This window comes from Ambystoma mexicanum, chromosome 1q, assembly GCF_040938575.1.
Source record: "Ambystoma mexicanum isolate Mex_15411 chromosome 1q, UKY_AmexF1_1, whole genome shotgun sequence".
Taxonomy (NCBI): Eukaryota; Metazoa; Chordata; class Amphibia; order Caudata; family Ambystomatidae; genus Ambystoma; species Ambystoma mexicanum.
Genome location: NC_090922.1, coordinates 225,851,909 through 225,875,737, shown reverse-complemented (window position 1 = coordinate 225,875,737; position 23,829 = coordinate 225,851,909). Strand labels below are relative to the sequence as shown.

Sequence of the window (23,829 nt, the reverse complement as noted above, 5' to 3'; positions counted from 1 at the left end):
AGAGGGATCCAGGTGTACGTTACTGTTAAAACATTGACTTGGCGGTGGTACAGGGGGCACTGTGGGAACTGGGGGGTTGTGGGAGGAGGCGGGGGAGATCAGCAGTGCAACCAGGGCTGGCGTTGCATTCTTGGTGGTTTGGCTGGTGTGACCAGAATGGTAGGGACACACGGTTGAACGCCTCAGTGAGAGACCGAGGAGGAGGGGTCGGAGGGAGGGAATGGCGAGGGAGGAGGGGGATTTCATGCAGAGGTTCAAACAGACGGGGAAGATAGAGTTCCTATTGGGGGACGGGGAGGGTAACCGGTGAAAGGTGAAAAAGGAGTTACAGCTGAGGGGAGGATAGCCATGTTAAATGTAAAGGGGCTAAACTCCCAAAATAAGAGATCTCTAACAGCAATAGGTTTCACAAGCAGCGACTGGCGATCCTCTTCCTGCAGGAGACTGTCACATGCCGCAGGGGCTGGTGTGTGTGTGTGGAATCAATGGCGTTGGAGCGGCCATTAGTCCAAACCGTCACGCTCTCACACAGCTCTCATTGATGGTCTAGTCTTCTGAGGCCAATTGCCGTTGGATGCCTTTTCCGTCGCTCCAACCCGGAAGCCCAAGCGTTGCAACCTACTCGCGTTAGGCTTTCAGGTTGGTAGGCTCAAGTTTTCTCTCCGGCACTTTGTGCCATGCCCCCCCGCCCCTTCCCTGGCTCCTGTATATTCTCTGTGTTTGTGTTCTCCCCGTTTCCAGCCTCCGTGCCACCCTTCTGTTTTTGCCAGTGTTGCTATCTTTACTCTCGGCAACCTCCCTGGTTTCCTTTCATTTTCCCGGCTTTCTTGCTTCCCCCCTCCTGCTCTCCATTTCGCCTTTTCTTGCCTTTCCATCTGTGTTTTCGGCATTGCTGGAGGTCCTTCTGGTGTTTCACTGGCCCATCCGACCCATCCTTTGCCAGTTCCACCCACAATTTACCGCTCTGTGGAAGTACCGCAAGACACAGCCCGGATAGGTTTTTTTTAATGCACAACGGCTATTTCCCCTGGACTAGTTTGTTCCGGAAGAGAGGCCCCCCGGACCACTCACCCAAGGGTCAGGGTGGCTTCCTTCCGGGGCAGACCCTATTTACATTCCAAAAAAGAAGCGCTGTGGAAGAAGAGGCTTGGCGAAAAATTGGACCAAGAAATCAGAGGTGAGGAGGAAGGGGAGTGGTGTGACCAGGAATTGGGGTCCGAGGTGGCAGATCTTGATAGCGACCCACTATAAGCAGCGGGTGGAATCTGCAATCAAGGGTAAGGATATTAGTATGGCTTATTGGGCCTCTCAAAGGGATCGTAAGAAGGAGGGGGATGGGTATCATATTTGGGAAAACACTTAGGATGGACTGTAATGCAGTGTTTGAAATGCCAATAAAGTTCAATTTAAAAAAAAAAAAGATTGACACATTGGTGTAATAAAGGTTATTTAGTGTTTGCTCCATATCATGTCATCTTAAATTTTATTACAGGTCACAGTGAGGTAGGGTGGTGCCTTACTTGGGAGAATGATATGATATGGCATTTGTAACGCGCCTATACACAAGTGTTTCGAGGCGCGACGAGGCAGGGGAGGGGGGGAACAAGGGGAGACAGACAACGATCCTACTAGGCCAGGTGTCATTCAGATCGCGCAAGGGTAGAGGGGAAGGGAAAAGTGCAAGGGGAAAGGGAGAGGGGAAAGTGCAGGGTTGGTAGAATACAAGATAAATAATAAGGGCCAGCTGGTGGCAAGTGTAGGGTAAGTGCAGGGAGGAGGGGCTGTCGGGATACAGAGACAGTCCCGCAGTGCAGGCATTGCCAGGGAGGCAGTGCAGGTAAGAGTGGCTGGGCCAAGGACCGAGATCGGTGAGTGGCCCGGTTGCAGATCCAGTGATTTTAGCAGGGGAGAGGGGGAGAGAAATCGGAGGCAAAGAGGAAGGTTTTGAGGTGCTTCCGGAACCGGAGATGGTTCTCCTCAAGTTTCAGGGAGGCAGGAAGGCTGTTCCAGAGGGAAGCCCCTGCTGCGGAGAGAGATCTACCCCCAACTCGTTGCTTGGAGAAGCGGCTGACCCTGAGGGAGTTGGAGGCGGATGAGCGAAGAGCTTGAGAAGGAAGATATTTAGGAAGAGAGAATTGAAGGTATTTTGGCCCAAGGCCCCAGAAGGTCTTGTGGACAATGTAGTGGGTTTTGAATTAATCCTCGCAGCCACTGGGAGCCAGTGTAGTGATTTCAGTCCTGGAGAGATACGGTCCCTGGGCTTGAGGCCAAGGACAAGTCTCGCAGTCCTGTTCTGGATGAGTTGCAAAGGGCGGAGAGTAGAGGCAGGCAGAATTAGATAGAGGCTGTTACAGCAGTCCAGCTTCGAGAGAACCAGGGCTCTAGAGACAGTGAGCTTCTGGGGGAAGGAGAGGAAAGGAAGGATACCTCTGAGGAGGTGTAGCTGGTAGTGTGACTTCTTAGAGACGTCAGAGATGTGAAGAGAGAAGGAGAGTGTGGAGTCGAAGATGACCCCGAGATTTTTTGCCTTGCCGGTAGGAGCAGGAAGAGGGCCAAGAGAGGCCGGCCAGAGAGCTGCACGGAAGGAGGGAGTGGGTGTGCCGATGAATAAAATCTCAGTCTTACTGGCATTAAGGCAGAGGTTGTTGGCGGCACACCATTCATGGATAGCAGAAAGACAGTCAGAGATGAGGGAAGGGGAAGAGAAGGCCGAGGGTAGTCTGAAAATGAGCTGGGTATCATCCGCATAGCACTGAAGGTTGGGACAGAGAGCGGTGATGCGGTGGGCAAGAAGTGCTAGATACTGGTTGAACAGCCAGGGAGAGAGGTTAGATCCCTGGGGGACACCACAGGTAGAGAAAAAGATGTCGGAGAGGAAGGACCCCAGTTGGACCTGGGAGGGTCAATTGGAGAGGAAAGAGGTCAGCCACGCCAGAGCCTGACCAGTGATACCCAGGTTATCACAGAGACGGTTGAGCAGGATGGTGTGGTTGACAGTATCAAAGGCAGAAGAGAGATCGAGCAAAATGAGAACACATGGGGTGTTGGTGTCAAGGTTTGACAGCAGGCTATCAAACTATCAAAGTATAATAATATGTAGCCATGTATAGTGAGAAAAAACCCTTAGCTCACTATACAGGCTGCATTTATTAAACTGTGTGAAAGGCGGGAGTGGGTGCGCCACTAACAGGGTAGGTAGAGACAAAGGGCCAGATGTGTCGGATGTCTGCCCTCCTTTATGCAACAATAGTCTGGAACCCTTCTGTTGTGGTAGGTCACATGTCTATACTGGACTGTTAACATAAGGCTACGATATGATTTGTTGCCTGTACTGTACTTCATGCCACAGTAAGGCCACCTGAAAGGGCTCAGGAGCAGTGACAGAATCTTTCAGGCAACAACATTAACACCGGTGTCCCCAAAGTACAGTACTTCAGTTCCCCTCATCCAGCTGGCCAGCCAAAGTGCATAGAGAGCAGTGATTGTGCCCCAAAGTGGAATCACAGGCAGGAAAAATAGTTTGTTGGGCAATCTATACTCCTGGAAACCCATTTAAAACAGCCAGGGGTAGATGTATGTCAGAACTGCTGGTTTGCAATTATCACTCCCTGAAAACACCACCAAAATTTCCCGATTTTCATTTTGGCAAAATGATATGCTTTTTGCTTACGATATGTGACAAAGTTTCTATAATCTGCCAAATGACCACCATAGTATTCTCAGAGCACTTAGACGTGTCCTTTTGTGAAAAACGTTTAAGGACAAGAGCAGGTCAGGTGCTTGAGCGTTCTATAATGTCATGGGGTCATTGTGGTCTGGGTATGGTAAAACCATGAACAAGAAAACAGGAGAGGAACGCACTCCTACTTACCCTACTACTTTGCACTTCCCAAGTCCACAAACAGCTAGGTTGTATAGACAGGAAAGCTGGGAGAAAATATGGACATTTTTACACCATGTCTCCTCTGGGGCAAATCCCTGGACTGGAACTAGTGGAAGTTCTTAAAGCCATGCTTGTAACTTTATGGGGATACTTACACAGCAGTGTGTGAGGCAAAACGGTTCTATGCGATTTTAACTAAAACATTTCAGAGGGATGTTTTACCGAAAACCAAAACATAGGGGTGGGGGTGGAGATTTATTTTACTTCGATTTTGGGGAGCACCCCCCCAACCACCCTATTCCCCTATGATTTAAAGACCAGCCCAGTCCCCTCCCCACCTGTTTTAACCCGTTATCCCACCCCATATATAAAAAACTACAACATTTGTTGTTTTTACATTATTATGGATTCATTAAAACATCCCTCTCCGGAAATGATTTCGTCAAAATCACTGGATACCGGCAAAACCTCTCTTGGGGCTGAGGCTGGGCTGTTCTGGTGTTAATCTGCATAATTCATCATTATCCATCCATCTCGACCTGGGCTGCAGTTAACTTGTCCCGTTACGATTTAAATATTTATTTTCTTGTAACACTCAACTCGCCCTGGGGCCTTGGTGCACACACAAAATCCAACAAGACAAAGGCCAGACCGATGCATCCATTAAGAAAAAAAAGATTCAAAGTCTGGGGGAGAAATTGAAGTCCAAAAAAAGTATAACTCAATCATTCGCGTTAGAGGCGAGTTTGTATTGCTTTCTTAAAGCTGACAAGATTCATAGCATCCCGGAGATCAGATGGGAGTTTATTCCAGAGCTCCGGAGCGCAGTAATTAAAACATGAGGCACCAAAGTACTTGAGTTTAATAAGTGCCTGCTAGAACCTGTTGGCATATCCTATTGCTTAGTGTTGCCTCATAGTTATCATTACAAGCTTGGTGGTGCAGTAAAAAGAAATAAGTGGTGGTAATTCCATTTTGGCAGTAACGGAATTACCGCAGTTTTTTCAACAGCGCCGAATTTAGAGTTTGGATGAAAAGAAAACATGTAGGATTTACCTCCAGCACCATGCTGGAGGTAAATCCTTCACTTTTCCTCTAAAAAGTAATGCCGTCATAATTCCAATCGAGTCCTATGGACCCCAGAAATGGGGATTTACACTGCCTTACTACCACTTCTAATCCCGTGGTAAATCCGCAGGACCAAATGGTGGTAACAGTTAAGGATTTTGGTGGTATATCGATGGATTAACTGCCGAAGTACGGCCAAATATGTAATGAGGCCCAGAGTGCTTTAGCACAAACTAGTCAGGCTACATAGATTGGCGCATAAGTAGTGCTTTACCGACATTAGTTTTGGCTTCTGGTGGGGGGGGCATTCGTGCCACAGTTCGTTTTGGCTCATATGGTACTAAAGCACCACTTAGAGGCTATAAAATGATGTCTCACAAGTGGCATTTTAGCTCCACCCCTTGTTTTGGCCAAGAGTGGAGCTTTAGCACAACCACAGGTAACCAAGGATATTGTTGTATATGTGTGCTATGTGGCATCAACAGATTACACGCTGAAACGCGCAGCAGCCAAGATGCACAGGGATGCTGCACTTTTATCCTAACCTAGGGCTCCTACACCCATGCAGGCCATCTCCGCAAATCCTGTGCCTGGTCTCCAAAGTTACCTCAGCAAAGCAAAAACTATGGGTTCATTATTAATAATAAAGTGATCTTCTATTGCACCCTTCTGTCATTTTTAGGGACCTTCCTGTACATGGATCTGGAAAATAAGAAGGTGAGGGGTTGTCTGTGGAATAGAGGAAGAGGCAGATGATGGTGATTGGTACAGGTCAGAAGAACCAATTCAGATAGGTGGGGTCGTTTAGGAATAGTTTATCCAGAGAGGAGAGCCCAAGGACTTGAGAAGGGCAAGGTGTGTTAAGGGCAGTCTTGCCTGTGTGTGGGAGTGAGGGGTCGTTTGGACCGCCCCGTTATACATTTGCCACAACATGGACCACTTGCTCTTCCAATAGTGGGGACGCCTCCATTGCCCTTATGCTAACATTGCATTGGCGGGGCTGTTGCGAGGGACATTGGCATCCATCTTTTGCACCCTCGACTCCATCTTTTGGACTAGGCCTCACTGCGATAATACGAAAAGGCTTCTCTCCCCTTTGCAGCGCTGCGCACACCGCGCACATGGCCCTCACCTTTTCTCACTGTGCTTGAAAGCTTTGCAGCCCATTCTCACGCTCGAGCCGGAAATAATTGCAACAAAAACAAATGTAGCATCTCGCCCTTCCTCTGAGATCACTGTCCCATGTGTGAACCGGCCTGGAGCAGGGCTGGTAGCTCATCCATCTCCACAAACCTGCCTGTGCCCTCTTAATCCCGCTGCTGGAAAATTACTGCCAGTATAACCCTGTGTCCTTGCAAGGTATTCTCTTGATGTACCAGACACGCAACCTTATCATGACGCCCACCCCAATGTGCCCCCCCAACTAAAATCAGACCTCTGTCACAGTATACTGCACCCTAGAACTAACAAATGTCAACATGCCCCCTAGTTTCTTTGATGAGCCGAGACCCACCCCACGATCGATGTTATCACACTTGCCAAGACCCTTAAGCCTGGTACTCCATACAAGTCCCAACAAGTGATGGTGTGATTATATGTATGTAATTTAGGCTTATAATGATTTGCTCAAAGGAGCCGTAGTGACTATTATTTAGTGCATGTCTAATGGTAGTATCTCATGTTAGCTTAGTTAGTGGCCACCCCTCTTCACAGCGACCTGACCCTCACCCCGTCCGGACACAGGCAGATGGACCTCGTGACGCTCACCCTCCCGCCAACCGAACAACCAATCCAGAGGGAGCAGCACCTACAGCTACATTTGTTACTTAATTTTTATCCAATCCTGTGTCCATGTAGTTCCTTGACGATTTTTGCCTTGATAAATTCATGTAATGTTTGCCAGAGTGCTCTCAGGCAGCAGAGTTCTCTGGATGCCAATTTTACATAAAAGAAAACTAACTCTCGCAGCCTGTTCTCTTAGTCTCATTCCCTGTTGGGGTGTGTCTTATTTCTTCGTGTTACACGTATAAGACGGGGACTGGGCCTTTACATCTGGTAACGTAGAGAATGTTATAGAGCTGAAGAGCATTAGTCATAACTCAACAGTATTCCAGTGGTGTGGACTAGGCCTGTGTTGAGCGTCCGCAGGGGTATTCAAGTGTGGCACAAAGTGGAAATTATGAGGTTTGAATAGCTGGTTAGTTTGAGGGGTAGACAGGCATGAGCATAAGGCCCCCCCCCAAAGCGGAAATCGTATGCACCTGACACCTCAGACAAATAAAGTAGCTTGTTGGATGTGTTTGGTGTTAATTGGCCCTCACTCCCCACCCACTACGATTGCGCAGAGGTCTGGTGCACTCTCCTTAGCTCTACCACCACACAACCTGATTCCACCTTGGCCATGGTGGTGGAGCTGCCGTGGATCAAGGGCCTTGATCCTGTTCACCTATCTTTTCGGAGCATCTGCTCCTTTTCCATCATGGCAAACGCGGCGTTCCGCATTGAAGATGGGGCTTGCCTCAGCCCAACTGCCCGCCTTCAAAATCAGTTGATTGGCTGATGACTGTTTATTCCCTGTAATTGAAGGGAGTAGACAGATGAAGCAAGCCCCCGGTGAAGGACCCCGGGTAAGGAACACTCCCTTATCAGGGCCAGTCGAGGCGGGGACAGCACTCTTGCTTTCCCTTCCTGTTCCTATGTTATGGTCCAACACCACCATTCTCCATTCATGATTTCACTCTAGCCGAGGTACTGCCCTGGGCCTTTCTTCTGATCTAAAAGGTAAGGAGGCCTCCCACCCCTCCTTTCCCTTGACTGCCCTTATTAATGCCCTCTCGCCTTCCTTCTTTCAATCTTTTCACTCTCTTGCCTCGATACATTCCTTGCTGCTCCCCCCACCTCAGTTGTTTTCTGCTACACTCTCCTAATTTTCATTTATCCCATTAGTCTCGAGTACTCCTTAGTGGCCCCCTGCATCAGTCCGATACCTCCACCTTTTCGTTACAATCCTCTGCCTCCCGCCGCCCCCAAGCTCTATGTTCATCGCCTCACCAGTTGCAGTCTTTCCACCGATTGCTGCTTCCATGTTCTACTTGGCCCTTGACGTTCTCGCCTTCCCTTGCTGCTTCGGTATACGCCATTCGATCCTGTCTACTAGCTGCTGTTCTGGCTGATTCCCACCTGTCAGGCTTGTGTTTTGCACTCTCCATGCGGAGTACTCTACTCTTTAGCGTCTTGCTTCACTCTACCATTCCCTTCACAACGTGGTGAACTGTAACCTTTGTTTAAATTGTTCTCTCTCCTGTGCCTGTCCTTTAACCTTCTCTGCAACCACCTTTTAGACTTTTCTTATGTACAGCCCCCTAGCCATTCGTCACCCTCCCTGTGTAACCAAGCAGCTCTATGCTGTATGGTCACTCCTAGATCTGCTCTATTTATTGCTCCTTCCCTTGCATCTTCCTTCAGCTGTACAAAATAAATAGAAATAGAATTGCTGGGTTCCCTTTTGGTCGTGTGGAATCGGATTAGTATAGGTTCCCTTTTGTGATATTACTCGGCTAATGCTTGGGAAAGTATGTATATTCACAGGCGTGGTTTAAAGTTAAACGCCTCCCAATTCCCCCGCCCACAGTGGACTTGTGCTGGGTGAATATGGGGATACTGTTTAGGATGATACGTATTTGAAATAAATGCTCATCTCATTCATGTACTGGACTGTAAGCCCCAACAAGACTAGACAACATTTGTATTTTTCCTATAATTTTCTAAAAACGTGCATTTGTCTCAAGTGTTTATATTCTATAATGTGATTTTAAATTCCAAACATGGGCACAGCGTGCTAGATTTACAAGGACTTTTTAAAAAATGAAATAGCAAATTGTTTGCAAGTGGTTTGCAAGTTTTCTCACTTTCCAGTTTAATAATTGTGATTTCCTGCAAGGGACAGGGGCTCTGCCGCACCCACTTACAATTTGTTAACCAAAACTAGTTTGCGCATACTGAAAAATTACGCTTACTCTGCGTTGAGAGTTAACATGAAAATTATAGATTATACTACAGCAAATTGATAAATGGAATCCTATAGCCCTATGATACTGTTTGTTTATATTTGGGGCAAAAGGGAGTGAACTCATGTTAATCTTCAGAGTTTTACCTTTGGAGCCAATCACTTCATAGAAGGCATGGAAAAGCAAGAGATCCACATTTTGAAGAGAAATCGTAAAATCCCTATATTGGTTTGTTAGCTAAAAAAGAAAGTAACTAGAATATTGTACTTTCTGTAACGCAATGTTTATTCGTTAATTTAGTTATCAGAATGGAATGTGACTATATTGGCTATGCATGTATAGCTCTGGCCTAAAAGATAGTTTTAGTTAGCGCAATTAGAAATCATTAATGCCAGCTGATCTAACTGCACATGAAATGGTGTTGACCTTAGAGTGGTACTCACTGCTTGTTGCGACGCACAATGCTCTGTCCCACGTAGGTGCCGCTATGCTTGCAGACAAGGTGCACGTAGCGGTAGCGCAGAATTTTGGAGAGATCAGTGATGTGGGCCACAGGTACCTTTCGTAAGGAAGTGAGGGGTCTCAGACTAGCGATGATGAAGAGTACCTTGTTCTTCTCGGACCAGTCATCGAAGAAGGTGCTGAACTGGTGCCAGCTATGGAACTCCTGCCCCAGGCCCATCTCCATATTTGCAGACTGGACCCACGAGGAGCGCCAACCATGCACTGCATCGAAGAGCAAGAACAACCCCGATTATCATCAGATGCTGTCCTAAAACACAAAAATCAGCCACATGTACATGACAAAGAAATAAGTATGTTCTTGCCCTGAAGACAGTCTTATGTTACTTTAAGATTCCCACTGCAAAAACAAAAAGGCAGAATAAATATGTTTTCAAATCTCTCAATCCAAAAATAACACACTCAGAAACAAACATTTTCTTCAAAACAGCACATTATGTGCAGCACTGCATGTTGCTACATAACACTGCCATATACCACCGAATTAAGTGGTTCTGGGTATCGCTGTAACAACTCTCTTCAAAGGGCCACCAGTGATGGATAATTTAAATTCCAAAAAAAACACATTCTGGTGATACACAAGGTTGTTAAATCAAAGACAAAATACAGTGATACCAAAGTCGGATTTGGAGCAAAATTGTGAGACTCAAAATCTCAGTAGACATTTCAGCATAGAATACAAAAGGAGGGGTTGCCTGCGTAGCTACAAGGCTTTGAAGCAGAGCAGCCAACTCACTGTGGCACTGGTGCAGGATTTTTTAACATTACAGAATGAAGAGAGACTTTACTGGGTCTCTGTGTGAACAGCTCAAGCATGAACTAGTTCCACAAGGTAAAATCCACCTCATAGTAGCTAGTCCACTACATGTCTCTTCTAGAACCTTTCCAACTGTGCCGCACTACCCATCTCCTACCCAGCTGTGGAGTACAAACATCTTCTTTACAAGCCACAGCTCTCCTCATTCTCATCCCCTAAATCAGGGCCCCTGCTGCTTCTCCAGGCTTATTTAATGGGACCTGTATAAAGCAACCAGATTCATCTTCTCGTCTCCAGCTCAGGGGTAGTACAGACTACGGACTTCTCCTGAAACTCTGATCCAGTTCATGAGGGACACTGTGCATGAGGCACTACATTGTGTCATACTGCACACCACCCTCCAACACCCCTCTGGCTCCCCTTCCATGAAGCCTGCTGGCAGTTTCACAGATTTAGCAATTCAACCTGGTGCAAGCATCCCATCCCGGCTTTGCTGCTTTGATAGGAATGCCTGCAAAACCAGAAAATTGAAAGCAACATTCCTTAATCTTCATAACTCCTCTTGCACCCTGCTTCCCTTTAGAAGAGTTACGTGGTCCACTCATGTCCAGGCCCCTAAGCCACACCTTTTAGAAGGAATGTTATACTGGTCAGTCATAGGGCTCTTGTTTGTGGTTGCTGCAATTTACTCCTTTAAACATAGTTTTATCACTTTTGGAAGGGTGTAGCCATTTTACTTCACCAGATTTTCTAAAGTGAAAAAGGACTACAGAGCTTTATACGAAAAGACTCGCGGTTCTTAAAAAGGAGCAGCTCTTGTTTTACCAATAGTCTGTCTTGACATGTCTAAAGCATTTAGTGGGAAAGCCAGGACACAGGCATTCTCTACCTACTCATCAAGACTCAAAGTTTCCTTTTTTCTTAGACTTTCTTTCGCTTTACAAATATCTAGACAATACCTCAAACTCTTTGGATGTTTTATAGAAAGTGGGTGATTATTATTTCATTTGGGGTATTTATTGAGGGTGACCCTACCTCGTGGAATCAACAAACTGTACATCGTTGAGGATTATAGCCATACTGGTTACAAGGAAGAGGGAAAAGTCATCACAAAATACGGGTTGATGCTTGTAACAGTCAAGAGGGTCAGTTATACCACGGAGAGGCACGAGACCCAGAGACCCACATGGTTGGGGAATGGTGGGGTCAGGAGACAGATAATCCTGGAGAAAAAACGGACAGGAAAATATAATGTGGAGCTCCAAGACGGGGACACAGGAGATGGAACGTCGCGTCTATGCGAGACGGCAGAGATGCCGACGCTCGACTCTGGCAGTCGTCAGGAAGACATGGAACCTCCGGGCGGTCGTGCTCGAGCCGTAATGCCATGTTCATGTGAAGTAGCAGCGCAGTCAACGTTCGACTCCGGCAGCAGTCAAAGGAACGCTCGGCGTGAGAGGCGGGGCTGCCGCGGCATGGGAAGCCGCGGTTGTCCAACAGCCCACATAAGTGCCGCGGAGCCGCGGAATATAAAAGAACAACTTCGGGACACAATAACAATACAGCCCAAAAGCACGGGGCTCACAGAGACACACACAGTCCCTTCCACTGAGAAATTAAGCACTTACCTGTGCAGAGGCGACTGGGACAGGGAGCGGATGGAGGTCGAGGAGGAAGACCAGTTGCAATGCCTCAAGGGAAAAAGGGGCGGGGCTTGGGGGAATTTATATAGACTAGAGGAGGAAGTGAACACTAATTGGCCTGTTAAGTTCTGCCTATATAAAGACAACACTGGAAGGCAAGAGTGTTCATTCTTGGTTTTGTTGCAGATCGAACCAGACAGAACATCCGGAGCTACGGAAGGCTGGTGGGCATATGAGGACTAGGAGGAGAAGTCTTGCCAGAAGTCCTTATCCCATTCCCCGCAAAGAACAGAGAAGAAACCCAGCATAAGCACAAAGAAGGACTTTGCAGAAAATAAGTCTGCGTGAACCTATTTTACTTTTACCATTTTTTTAAAGTCTGAATAAAGACCCATTTTTATTTCTCTCAACACCGCCTGACTGTCTCATTGTTACAATGCTATACAGTCTTCACTTTATTTTTCCTACCTCCCCTCCATTTCCAACCCCACGACTGCCTGCAATTGTCAAATCAGCCCCTCTCAGTGAATTGTATGCCTACTAGCTTTATTTTAGGTTTGTTGTAATATGCTTAATGCTACTGCCAATAGCTGCTTCAAAGCACACAGAGGGGAAGATAGGTGGTAGCAGCAGGATGAGGATACATTAAGACCTTCAATTAAGAGCCACAATTTGGAAACGCATTTAAGGACGGGACAGGCTAGGGCTTAGGTCACGCTAACTTGTAATTAGGGGGCAGGTCCTGGGAGTATGACCCGCCAACAGTGCCAGCGTTTATCTATATATCGTAAGTATCTTTAAACAGTTTTCACTTTGAAACCCTCGGCTGTTCACCTTTGGCTAGGATCTGCACTATACAAATACGCCCAAAAAATAATAATACAAATTGCATCTGTAAGTAAGTAGGTCCCAACGTTTCACCATTTCCAAAGTTGTACGAAAGGGCTCACATAACTTCAAATACAAGTGATACGTGCCAAACTGTGACAACAAAATGTAAATTTCCCAGTCTGAAACATCTACAGATTTCTATAACTAGTCATGTCTTACGCAAGACATCAAGCAAGCACTTCACAGTAAGCATAGATCCATCATGGTCAGAGAGGCACAGCCCACAAGGGTTTAAAAGGACAGTAATTAAGTTTCTTATCCTCAAAAGACCTCCTAAAAGAGTTATGTATACTTCCATCATATAGCCGAAGAATAAGCAGATCCATCAGGATGCCATGCACAAATATAACCTCCATCCTGTCTTCTGTGTGGCATGACTGGTGAAAGCCCACAAAATCTCCTGCTGAACAGCAAGAAGTCACACGAGTCTCGGAGCTCATTCAAGGCTGCTATGGCTAGTAAAAGTCCCAGGCAGCTTTTGCAGGCCAGGGTTGTATGCCTCGGAGCTCCCCACAGGAAAGGTAAGTCTTGGGACACAAACCAGGAAGTTACTCCAAGACAGAAAGAGTAGAAATGTGGATCTCTTCCATATCTCCAGCAAGGCAGACATTGCGGACACACACAGAAGAGGAGGAGTTAAAGAAGCACTTTGAGGAGTTTTGTCCAGGGACCAAAGACTAATGGGGGGCGGGGAGGGGCAAAAAACGAATACCCGCAACTCATGGATCGACTTAGTGCCCCGACTGTTTACATTGTCTTCGAAGACTGCCTGAATGCCAGCAGAGCAAAGAATAAAACAAGCTCTGATCCCACATGCAGTAAGGTTCCAACATTTTAATGTATCATATTGGTTTTATAGCCACTGTTACAACCTAAAGCATGTGAATTCAAACCTTAATCATTTTACAAAAAGGTAACATCTGTCTGGTTTATATATATATTAGTAAAACAGATCAGATTTTGAAAACACATTTTTATGAAGGAACAGAAATGTAGTCATAATGTAATTCACTTCAAGATTGATAAAAAACGGATTTGAATTCATTAGGTACTGCACGACCACCTGTGTGGGGAGTTTTGAATTTGATGCATGATAATTTCTGGTAAAATGGAACACAAGAAAATAAACACAGCTTTATAGATCTACTCGACTAGTCCAATGGAAGCCGTTTGTGATTTAAGGCATTTTCGTAAAGGACTTAAGTTATTACTTGAAAAACGGAGCTAAATGCTTTAATGTTAAAGATTATATGATTATGTGTGAAACATATCCGTATAAAGATACAAAAGACTTGCTAAAAAAGCAAAAAAGGTGATGTTTTTAAAGCACCTTCTGTTGGGTATAATTTCTAAATCTCGTGGGAAATGCTAAAAAATAACTCACACTGTACACCTCTGTAAACATGACATTGCTTACAGTTAAGGTAGAACTCTACTTGTTATCCCCTTCTGATTACTTGTACAAATGTTACAGTGCATGTGAACAGCTAACCCTATGTGAATGCAACTTGGCGTTTTGTAGTTTGGTTGATCTGAGGGTGGGTTGCAACACTGCTAAAATTTGGGATGCGCGGGTGGTGGTGGGACATGGCAATAATTTGGGGAAGGAAAACAAAAAGCATGCAGAGGTTGAATTGTAAAATTAGGCCTTTCAGACGGTTCACATCGGCAGGGATAGTTGTCATTTCTCATTTTATGTCCTATGGCTGCGTCATGTAGGTGGTACTGCATTTCTTTGTTGGAATGTAAAAGGGCTAAGCAACCCGCTCAAGGCCTGCAAGTTACTCGCATATGCACAGTAACTTGGAGCCCACCTACTCTTTCTACAGGAAACACATACACTGGAATACCAAGCTAGGAGCTGGTAGATTACTGTTACTTCACAACCTTCCCCTCATGCTCTAGAGGAGTGCTGACCCTCTTATATAGATCACAGCCTTATAGAATTGGGCGCAAACATTGACATACAGGGCCGTTATGTATTAAAGCATGGCAAACTCAACCAGATGAAAGTCCTCTTGATTAATGTACATGGGCCCAACATTGATGATCCTAATTTCTATAGGGAGGTTTTCAATCTCTGCGTGGGCTACCTATGGCTGCTCTAATATGAGGCAGATACATAAATACTATCTTAGATTTAGCCTTGGACTGCACAGGTAAATCGAACTGGGCATTGTCAAATGCTGCCTGGGCTATTTTACATGGGATGAAGACTGCAAGCTAGTTGATGGGTGGACTTTGTAATGTGAAATACTTCCCAGAACCCTCCAGGATCATTCCCCTCTGTTACTAGTGTTGAATTTTTCACCAGTATCCGCCCTGAGACGCCTGTGGTGGTTCAAACCTGCATCAACATTAAACACTTTAGTCTCTCTTAACATGGATGATAAAATAACAATGTTCTTTGTAGCCAACGTAGGATCAGTCCATCCATCGCTTTCCTTTGGCAGGCATTTAAAGTGTATGCAAGAGTTATCGTAGTCTCCACAAAATGTGGCATCTTGAAAAACACAGAGACATCCAAGCTGCTGAGGATAAACGTAATAAAATGGAATTCTGTTATTTCAGAACTCCTACTCCCCCAAATACAACTGGCAATAAAAACTATGGTGGATACATTCCAAAGGGATGCACAGAGTGGACCTTCTTAGATAAGTCAGAGTTAGCCAGAATGTATGGTGAGGCAAGCAGACCTGGCTGACTGCTGGGGCGTCTGGTCAAAAAGGAGTCTGGCAGTAATAACATTGAATATGCAGCCTCGAGATGGGACCATAAACTAACACTGACATTAATACAATACCAGTTCTACTCAGACCCCTATGGACCCTTCGATGGGATGAATGTGTCAAAAATTGAGAGCTATTTGGACTCTATACTACTATCCTATGAAGCTAGTTCCATATTGGATAATCCAATGACTTTAGAAAAAAATCAAATCTGCGATCAATGCAAGATCTTATAGCACCATACCCCTTACAGTTATGGGAGGAATCTCTTATGAAGGGATCATTACCTGAGACACTGAGATAAGCTATAATATCGCTGCTGCCGAAACCACACAAACCTATTCAGAAATGCGGCTCCTACAGACCACTCCCCCACATGTATGTGGACATGAAGATATACGTCAAAGTGATTGCATCCAGACTCCTTCCACTTATGCTTTATTACGACACCACTTTGCTGGGGAGGAAAAAAAAAAAAACACTTTTTGGGGGGGCTGGGAAAGGGCAGATAAAGGGTTGGTGGAGGTCGGGAACAGTTAAAAATAGGGGGGAGAATGTCTAAAAATTTTGATGACTTTTTCGGCAACATTTTTTCATAAAAGCACTAGTCGAAAAAACTAACTACGTGATATGACCTAGAACCCTGGTTTTATCCCTGGCCGATCAACATCTCTAAATCTACGTAGACTGTTAAATATATTCTCGTGCCATGATTTCTTTGGACATGCAGAAGGCTTTCTATTCAGTCTCTTGGCCTTTACAGTACTGGAGCAATGTGGATTTGGCTCAAATTGTATCACCTGGGTCAAACTACTCTATACACAGCCATTCACCAGGGTTTTATCTCTGGTCTTCTGCCCTGCTAGGGGCACGAGACAAGGATGCTCCTTCTCCCAGCTACTTTTCGCCATTGTAGCATAACGTTTGGCCGATACATTAGGAAGCAAATTTAACAACACCCAGCCCCATGAACAAATTGAGTCATGATTTGTAGCCAGACTTCACTGATGCGCAATGGGCAAGCATTTCTTTCAACTCCAAGTTCTGCCTTATCCATTTCAAAATCATCAACAGGCTGCACAATACCACAGCTAGACTCAAACTGTTTCACCAAGATAATGAGGGCAAAAGCCCCATATGCCCTCTCGAAGCAAACTTATTACACATACTAGGGTCTGTCTGGAACGGAAAACATTTTGGAAAGAAATATGTGCAATTCTGTCTAAGATCATGGGGTTCGCTGTTGAGGTTGCTCCCCGTATTTGCCTATGTAGAGTAGTGGGGAAAATTATTGTAGTCACTCGCAGATTCTTGAACCTGGATGTTATTAGCTAAACGTTGTATCTTACAAAAATGAAAGTGCCGATTTCCTTCTAAGGCTGAATCATCGTTCTCTGATGTAGTATAGGCCAATGATATGGAAGAGATGTAGGTCACCTTCGTCCCGGGGGGGGGCACTAAACCCAAGGACATATGGGTTGATATCTACAGAACTTAGTGAGTGAAGATGCCGATTCGAACTCTGGATAGGTTGAACCGGCATAGATATCACTGTTTGATTAATGTTACTGATGTTATGCTTCATGATACAATTTGCTATCATGCCAAGTATACCATTATTAAATCAAACCTCAGGAGTTCAAATAAAGACTATTATTTTTTTTTTAAAGCATGGGCATTGCCTAACTAGCACGAAAACCACGCTGAGAATTGTATTAAAAGAACAACATCTATTCCTGTAGACAGCCAAACCAATTGAAATATCTTTGGCACAAAGTACAGTGCACGTATGTTATTAACATTGGGAGAATTAAAGGATGAGGCAATCCTTCCCGAAATTCAAATATCCAATCTGTAGGTCACACATGAAGATCTACAGCCGAGGAGTTCAAAACCTACCGAAACAACTTGCCAGCAATCATTCATGTTTTCCAAAAGAGCACAGAACATCTGCACTAATGGCCAATATCAGAGAACACGTGTATCCTCGTATACAAGATCACTCCTCACTAGTTTAAAGAATGAGAGTCCTAAGTAATGCATGATATTGGCCAACATTGTTTCAGTCTAAAAATCAGCAGTGGATCATTACTTTCATTGAACTTAGTACCATTAAAACTGAGTACATTGGATGGGGCAGTGTTAATTCAGTATCAACAGTGGCTATTTTTAATGGCTTAATAGTATCATCAAAGGACCAGTATTCTGACCCAGTGTGCTCAATTTCAATGTTGGTTCATCACCCAAGGATTTCTGTACAGAGAGTGGCAGTTCACAAAGTGCTGGGAGAGAGCAGCAATTAGTTCCAGACCAGAGACACCGGTATCCAGCAAAACTAATGAGCAGACTGGGCACACAGTTTGAATATAACTAATACTGATATATGGTGAAAGGTTACACTAACCAGAACACCTGATAAAATTTATATATATATATATATATATATATATATATATATATATATATATATATATATATATATATATATATATATATATATATATATATATATATATATATAATACATTACTCACCGTAATCGTATTTCTGATGCTTGTATCTGCTTAGATTCACATGCTGTGCTTAGATCACATGCTGTGCATAGGCTGACATCTAGTGGAAGCTGCGGAGTATTACAGTTTGTTTTTCGAAACTCGAAAATGGGCGTCGACACAGGGCGTGCCAGTAATACTATCCCTAGTGTGACGTCCACTGTACCCAAGATCCCTCACGCGTCTAGTATCCTCAGATAGTATTTTTTCTGACATGAGGAGTAGCGTGAGTACAGGTAATCCAAGCGGATAGACAGAAAGGTAAGACTACAAGCAATCATGCGCCTTCTCTCAGAGGGGAGGAAGGGTGGGTCGCATGTGAATCTAAGCAGATACAAGCATCAGAAATACGATTACGGTGAGTAATGTATCCCTTCTGAGGCTTGTGGGATCTGCTTAGATCACATGCTGTGCATAGATTAGCGAGCAGTACCTGAAGAAGGAGGTGGGATGTGAGAAGGGTCATGAGCAAATAAGTGTCTTAGAACCGCTTGTCCCACTTGTGTATCTGCCTTGGAATAGGGATGTAACGGTATACCGTTAAAGATACCGTGAACCTCTTAATTGAACAATAATAACCATCACATTGTTTATACCGTTCATACCGTTAAGTGTGCTTTTCAATCTGATTTGGAAAGGCTGCAGTAAGCAATTGCTGCGCAGTCTTGGTTTTGCACTGTTGGATGTGCCTCTGCCAAGTAGTTTCAGTTGGAGCAGTTTTTAATGCCATTCCATAAACCACACGTGCCTTACACAAAATCAATATATTAGCAATAGGAAGAATAGATACAGTGCCAAGAAGGAAAAGGGTTTACTTTGGGGTGGCGGCTTTGGGGTTTATATATTTATAATGGATAATGTTCTCTAAACATATGGCGATGGGGGATTTCCCTGGTTCTATCATTGAATTTACATATAATTAGTCACACTGCGAAATTCACTCATCTCTGTGGGTATTCCCTGCTGCCATACCAAAGGGTAACATGTCAGTGATTACTGAACACCTTTTGGCCCGCAAGTAAACTAAAGGCTGTAACGTAAAGAGAGAGTGTGCGTGTCTAATCAGGACATTCCATCAGAACTTCTCAACCAAACCTGGGCCAGACAGAAGGAACACCATGGGAGGGGCCTTAGGGGGGGGATGGGGGGATAGTGCTGTCACGACCCTTGCCCAAAACCCCCTCTGGCAAACCCATTGGCCAGGTGGAGTCAGGACTCGGGCCTCTAGAGCCCAAACCCCCCTCTGGCAAACCCATTGGCCAGGTGGAGTCAGGACTCGGGCCTCTAGAGCCTGGCATCCTCTTCAAAAGCCCTCATGGTGCCAGTCCTGGCGCTTATGGCGCCAGGTTCATACACCATGAGAGAGTGAGTGAGTGAATATATGTATATATATATATATATATATATATATATATATATATATATACACATATATATACACACACACTACCATCAGCCTCCATTGAGCAGGTTATCAAGATGGCAACATGTTCATATTCACCAGTAGCCAGTGGGGAAGCAAAAAGCCTAAATGACCACTTAAGAAAAGCTATTCAGTTTTCTTTGCCAGTTGCAGCAGACCTCCACCCCACCCCCTCCTCTCCACACGTGTGTTTGTTGGAAGCAAGGCATTTCAGTGGAAAGTATGTTGAAAAGCCAAATTCTGGCCCTGGGTGCCTGGTTTTGTTTGTGATGATACATCTGTCAATTTATGACCTTTTAGAAAATATTTGTTAAGATCAGTTAACTCCACCTGCTATACCGCGATAACCATGATATACCGTCATTTGGCAAGAAGGTTATCGTACCGTCATAAAACAAATACCGTGACACCCCTACCTTGGAATGGGTGTCAATGCAGTAATGCTGAGTAAAAGTGTGAATAGAGCTCCAAGTAGCTGCTTTGCAAATGGTGTCAAGGGGTACATTTGCAATGAAAGCCAGAGTGGCACCAATGCCTCTAGTAGAGTGGGCTCTTGGCGTGAAAGGCAGAGTTCTTTCAGAGAGTGAGTAACACAGCTGGATACAGTTAATAATCCACTTCGAGATGGCGCCTTTAAAGACGCGATCCCCCTCTCTGCCTGTAGCTACGGAGACAAACAGTTGATCTGTTTTTCTTAGCGGCCTGGTTTTATTTACATAGTAGAGGACCGCCCTACGCACATCTAGGGTGTGTAGTTTCACCTCAGCCGAGCTTTGCGGGTCCTGGAAGAAAGCCGGAAGCTCGATGGACGGGTTTACATGGAATTTAGATATAAATTTAGGTGAGAACCTAGGGTGTGTGCGTAAAACCAGTTTGTCTTTATGGACAGTAAAGAAGGGATCCTGCACTGACAGAGCCTGAATTTCACTGACCCTTCTTATGGAAGTAATAGCTACTAAGAAGGCCGTTTTATAAGTCAGGTGTTTGAGACTGCTTTTATGCATGGGTTCGAAAGGGGGGCCCATGAGCTTGGCTAGCACCACATTAAGGTCCCACCCTGGTGGTGGGTTTGAAATAGGAGGGTGAAGTCTCTTTACTCCTTCCATGAAGGCTTTAACTACTGGTACTTTCCACCACGAAACCTTGCTATGGGAAGTGGTGTAAGCCGACAGGGCTGCCAGGTGTATTTTCAGTGAGTTAAAAACCAATCCTGCATCCAGCAGGTGGAGCATGTATGTAACAATAGTGGAAGGAGTGCAATCAACCGGGTTGATTTGTCTACTCTGGCACCAGATAACGAACCTCTTCCACTTGTCAAAGTAACAGTGCCTTGTGTTTGGTTTCCTAGATTCCTTTAGGATGTCCATACACCTCTGTGGCAAATTGAGATGTCCAAACTCTATGACCTCAGGAGCCATGCTGCCAGGTTCATTGAGTAGGGTTGCTGGTGCACTGTTTGACCTTGGTGCTGGGACAGTAGGTTGTACCAGGATGGAAGTTTGATGGGCTCGCACACCGCCATCCTGCGTAGGTGTGGGAACCACGGTTGTCTTGCCCACATGGGAGCAACTAGGACGAGCGTCATCGACTCTCTGTTCATCTTGTTCACCTATTTCCTGATGAGGAGTTGGTGGAAAAGCGTACGCAAACATCCCTGACCAGTTCATCCACAGGGCGTTCCCCTGGGAGTCTGGTTGGGGGAACCTGGATGCAAATCCTGGGCATTGTTTGTTTTCGCTTGTGGCGAATAAGTCTATAGTGGGGAAACCCCACTGAGAGAAGATATCTTCTACGACCTCTCTGTGTAGAACCCATTCGTGTTCCTCTGGGAGGGAGTCTCTGCTCAGAGCATCCGCTAGGGAATTGAGCTCCCCTGGAACATGTTGTGATGACAGATAGATGTTCCGTCTGAGTGCCAATATCCAGATTTTCTGGGCAAGCTTGGACAGATTTGGCGAGCGAGTCCCTCCTTGCTTGTTCAGGTAGAACATGGCTGTTGTGCTGTCTGTCCGGATTTGCACTGACAGGTTTAGTAGGTGCGGCTCGAACGCCTGAAGCGCTCTGAATACTGCCAGAAGCTCTAGCAGGTTGATGTGGTTCTTGGCCACTGAGTGAGACCAGAGACCCTGAGCTGTGTGGTGGAGATGGTGAGCTCCCCACCACGTCAGACATGCATCTGTAGCGACTACTGCCTGTACCTCGGGATCGTAAAAGGGTTTCCCCTGTGCGAGATTCTCTCTTGTCCACCAGTGAAGGCTTTGTACCAGTGTTGGCGAAACGACCACTAGATCGTCCCACTGACCACTTGCCTGAGACCACTGTTTCACCAACCATTCCTGCATGGGACACATGCGCAGGCGCGCGTGGGGGACCAGGTAAATACATGACGCCATCATGCCCAGTAAACGCATTGCTTTGCGTACCGTTATTTGTTGACCGGACTGATAATGCGGAATTTGCAGTAGTATATTCCGAATTCTTTCTTCTGAAGGAAAGGTCAACCCCTCTTGGGTATCTAGGATAGCTCCTAGGAACTGTTTTGAGGTGCTTGGCACCAGGCTTGACTTTTTCTCGTTGATTGAGAAGCCTAACTCGTGGAGGAGGTCGATAGTCCTTTGAATGTTTGTCCTGCAAATTCCTGGGGTTTCCCCCGTTATGAGCCAGTCGTCCAGATAAGGGTACACTGGGATTGCCTCCCTGCGTAGGTGTGCAGCCGCCACCGCCAGTACCTTGGTGAATACCCTTGGTGCTGAAGCTATCCCGAAGGGCAGTACCTTGAATTGGTAGTGTCGACTGTCCACCTTGAAGCGCAAATACTTTCTGTGCGTTGCAAAAATGGAAATATGAAAATAAGCATCTTTCATATCCAAGGTGTTGCCATGTAATCCCCCTTTTTTAGGAGGGGGGATTACCTCTTGTAGCGTGGTCATACGAAATTTTTGGGGCTTGACATACTTGTTGGCAGGCCGTAAGTCTAATACTGGGCGCATTGTCAAATCTTTCTTTGGCACAAGGAAGTAAGTTGAATAAATACCCTTGTTTACCTGGTGTCCCGGGACGAGTTCTAGCGCGTCCTTTTCTAGCAGAATGGCGCTCTCCTCGAGGAGAATCTTCTGATGTTCTAAAGAATGTACTCTTTGTCGTGGAGGATGGTTCCGGGGACGCTGCAGTAGCTCTATACAATATCCTGTGGATACTGTTGACAGCACCCATCTGTCTGATGTGATCCCTTCCCAAGCCTGGGTGAAGTTGGAAATGCGTCCCCCTACTGGGGTTGCGTGAGAAGGGACCCTGAACTGAGCGTCACTGCTTTGGTGGAGGCGTGCCGCCTCCCTTGCTGGGACTGCCTCTGCCTTTACCACAACCTCTCCTATGACCCCTGCCGTAACCCTGGGTAGACTGTTGGTTGTTGTTCCACTCTGTACCTTGCCCCTGGGAACAGTTAGATCCTCTCTGGGAATTTTGGCCGCGTGGGCGACGAAAATTACTATTCCCTCTCTGGTTAGGGGGTTTATTGGTTAACTGGCCAAGGGACTGGAGTGTTTCGTATTCGTCCTTGGCATTTTTCAGTGCGTTTTCGACCGCCTTACCAAACAACAGATAAGTTTCCACCGGTTTGTCCAACAATGATGCCTGGGTTTCTGCCTTAAAACCAGACTGCCGTAACCACGCATGTCTTTTGATAACAGTGCCTTCCGCTATCAATCTGCCTGCGTTGTCCGCGGCGTCGAAGGTTGCTTTCAAAATGCAACCAGACACGGCTCTACCCTCTGCGGAAATCCGAGCTAACTGGCCCTTTAAACGTTCAGGAGCAGAGGCTACGAGTGCCGCGACTTCTTCCCACTGATGGCAGTTGTAGCTGGCCAACAGGGTGGTGGAGTTAGCAATCCTTGCTTGATAGGCGGACGTTGAGGCAACTTTCCTGCCGAAACCGTATAGTTTTTTGCTCTCCTTGTCGGGAGGAGCTTCGGACGATGACAAGGGTGTTCCCGCCCTCTTACGAGTGTTGGTGACAACTAGGGAGTCTGGCTTCAGATGTCCTCTTATATAGAGAGGGTCAGACTGGGCCGCCCTGAAAAGTTTTTCAACCCTGGGATTGACTGCTCTGGTGAGGTTTGGGTTCACCAGGGACGGGTCTATTCTCCGCTGAATGGACTTAAGGATAGGGATGGTCTGGGCAACAGGCCTTCTTTCTCCTACTAACTCTTCTGCAAAGTCCCTTTCCTCCTGGACACCGTGGGTGTCAATGTGGAAATGTTCTGCTGCGCGAGCGAGAACCTCATTTAGGAGGGGTTGGTTATCGACCGGGGAGTCGGTAACCGGGGCTTCGTTCTCTACCGGGGAATCTACTCTG

The 23,829-nt window shown here is 45.8% G+C and overlaps 1 protein-coding gene across 5 annotated transcripts in view; it reads right to left on the bottom strand.

Moving 5' to 3' along the window:
* Nucleotides 1-23,829, bottom strand: part of LOC138526886 (uncharacterized protein ZSWIM9-like) — a 1,119,771-nt gene that overhangs the window by 144,666 nt on the left and 951,276 nt on the right. For 3 of the 5 annotated variants that reach the window (XM_069637699.1, XM_069637688.1, XM_069637671.1), the window contains one exon: nt 9,402-9,684. The exons of 1 other annotated variant lie outside the window; for it this stretch is intronic. In XM_069637699.1, the coding sequence (XP_069493800.1) occupies nt 9,402-9,646 (245 nt within the window). In that variant the 5' untranslated portion in view covers nt 9,647-9,684. Of the gene's footprint in view, nt 1-9,401; nt 9,731-23,829 lie in introns of all 5 variants that reach the window. One more of the 5 variants, XM_069637681.1, reaches the window with a different exon arrangement.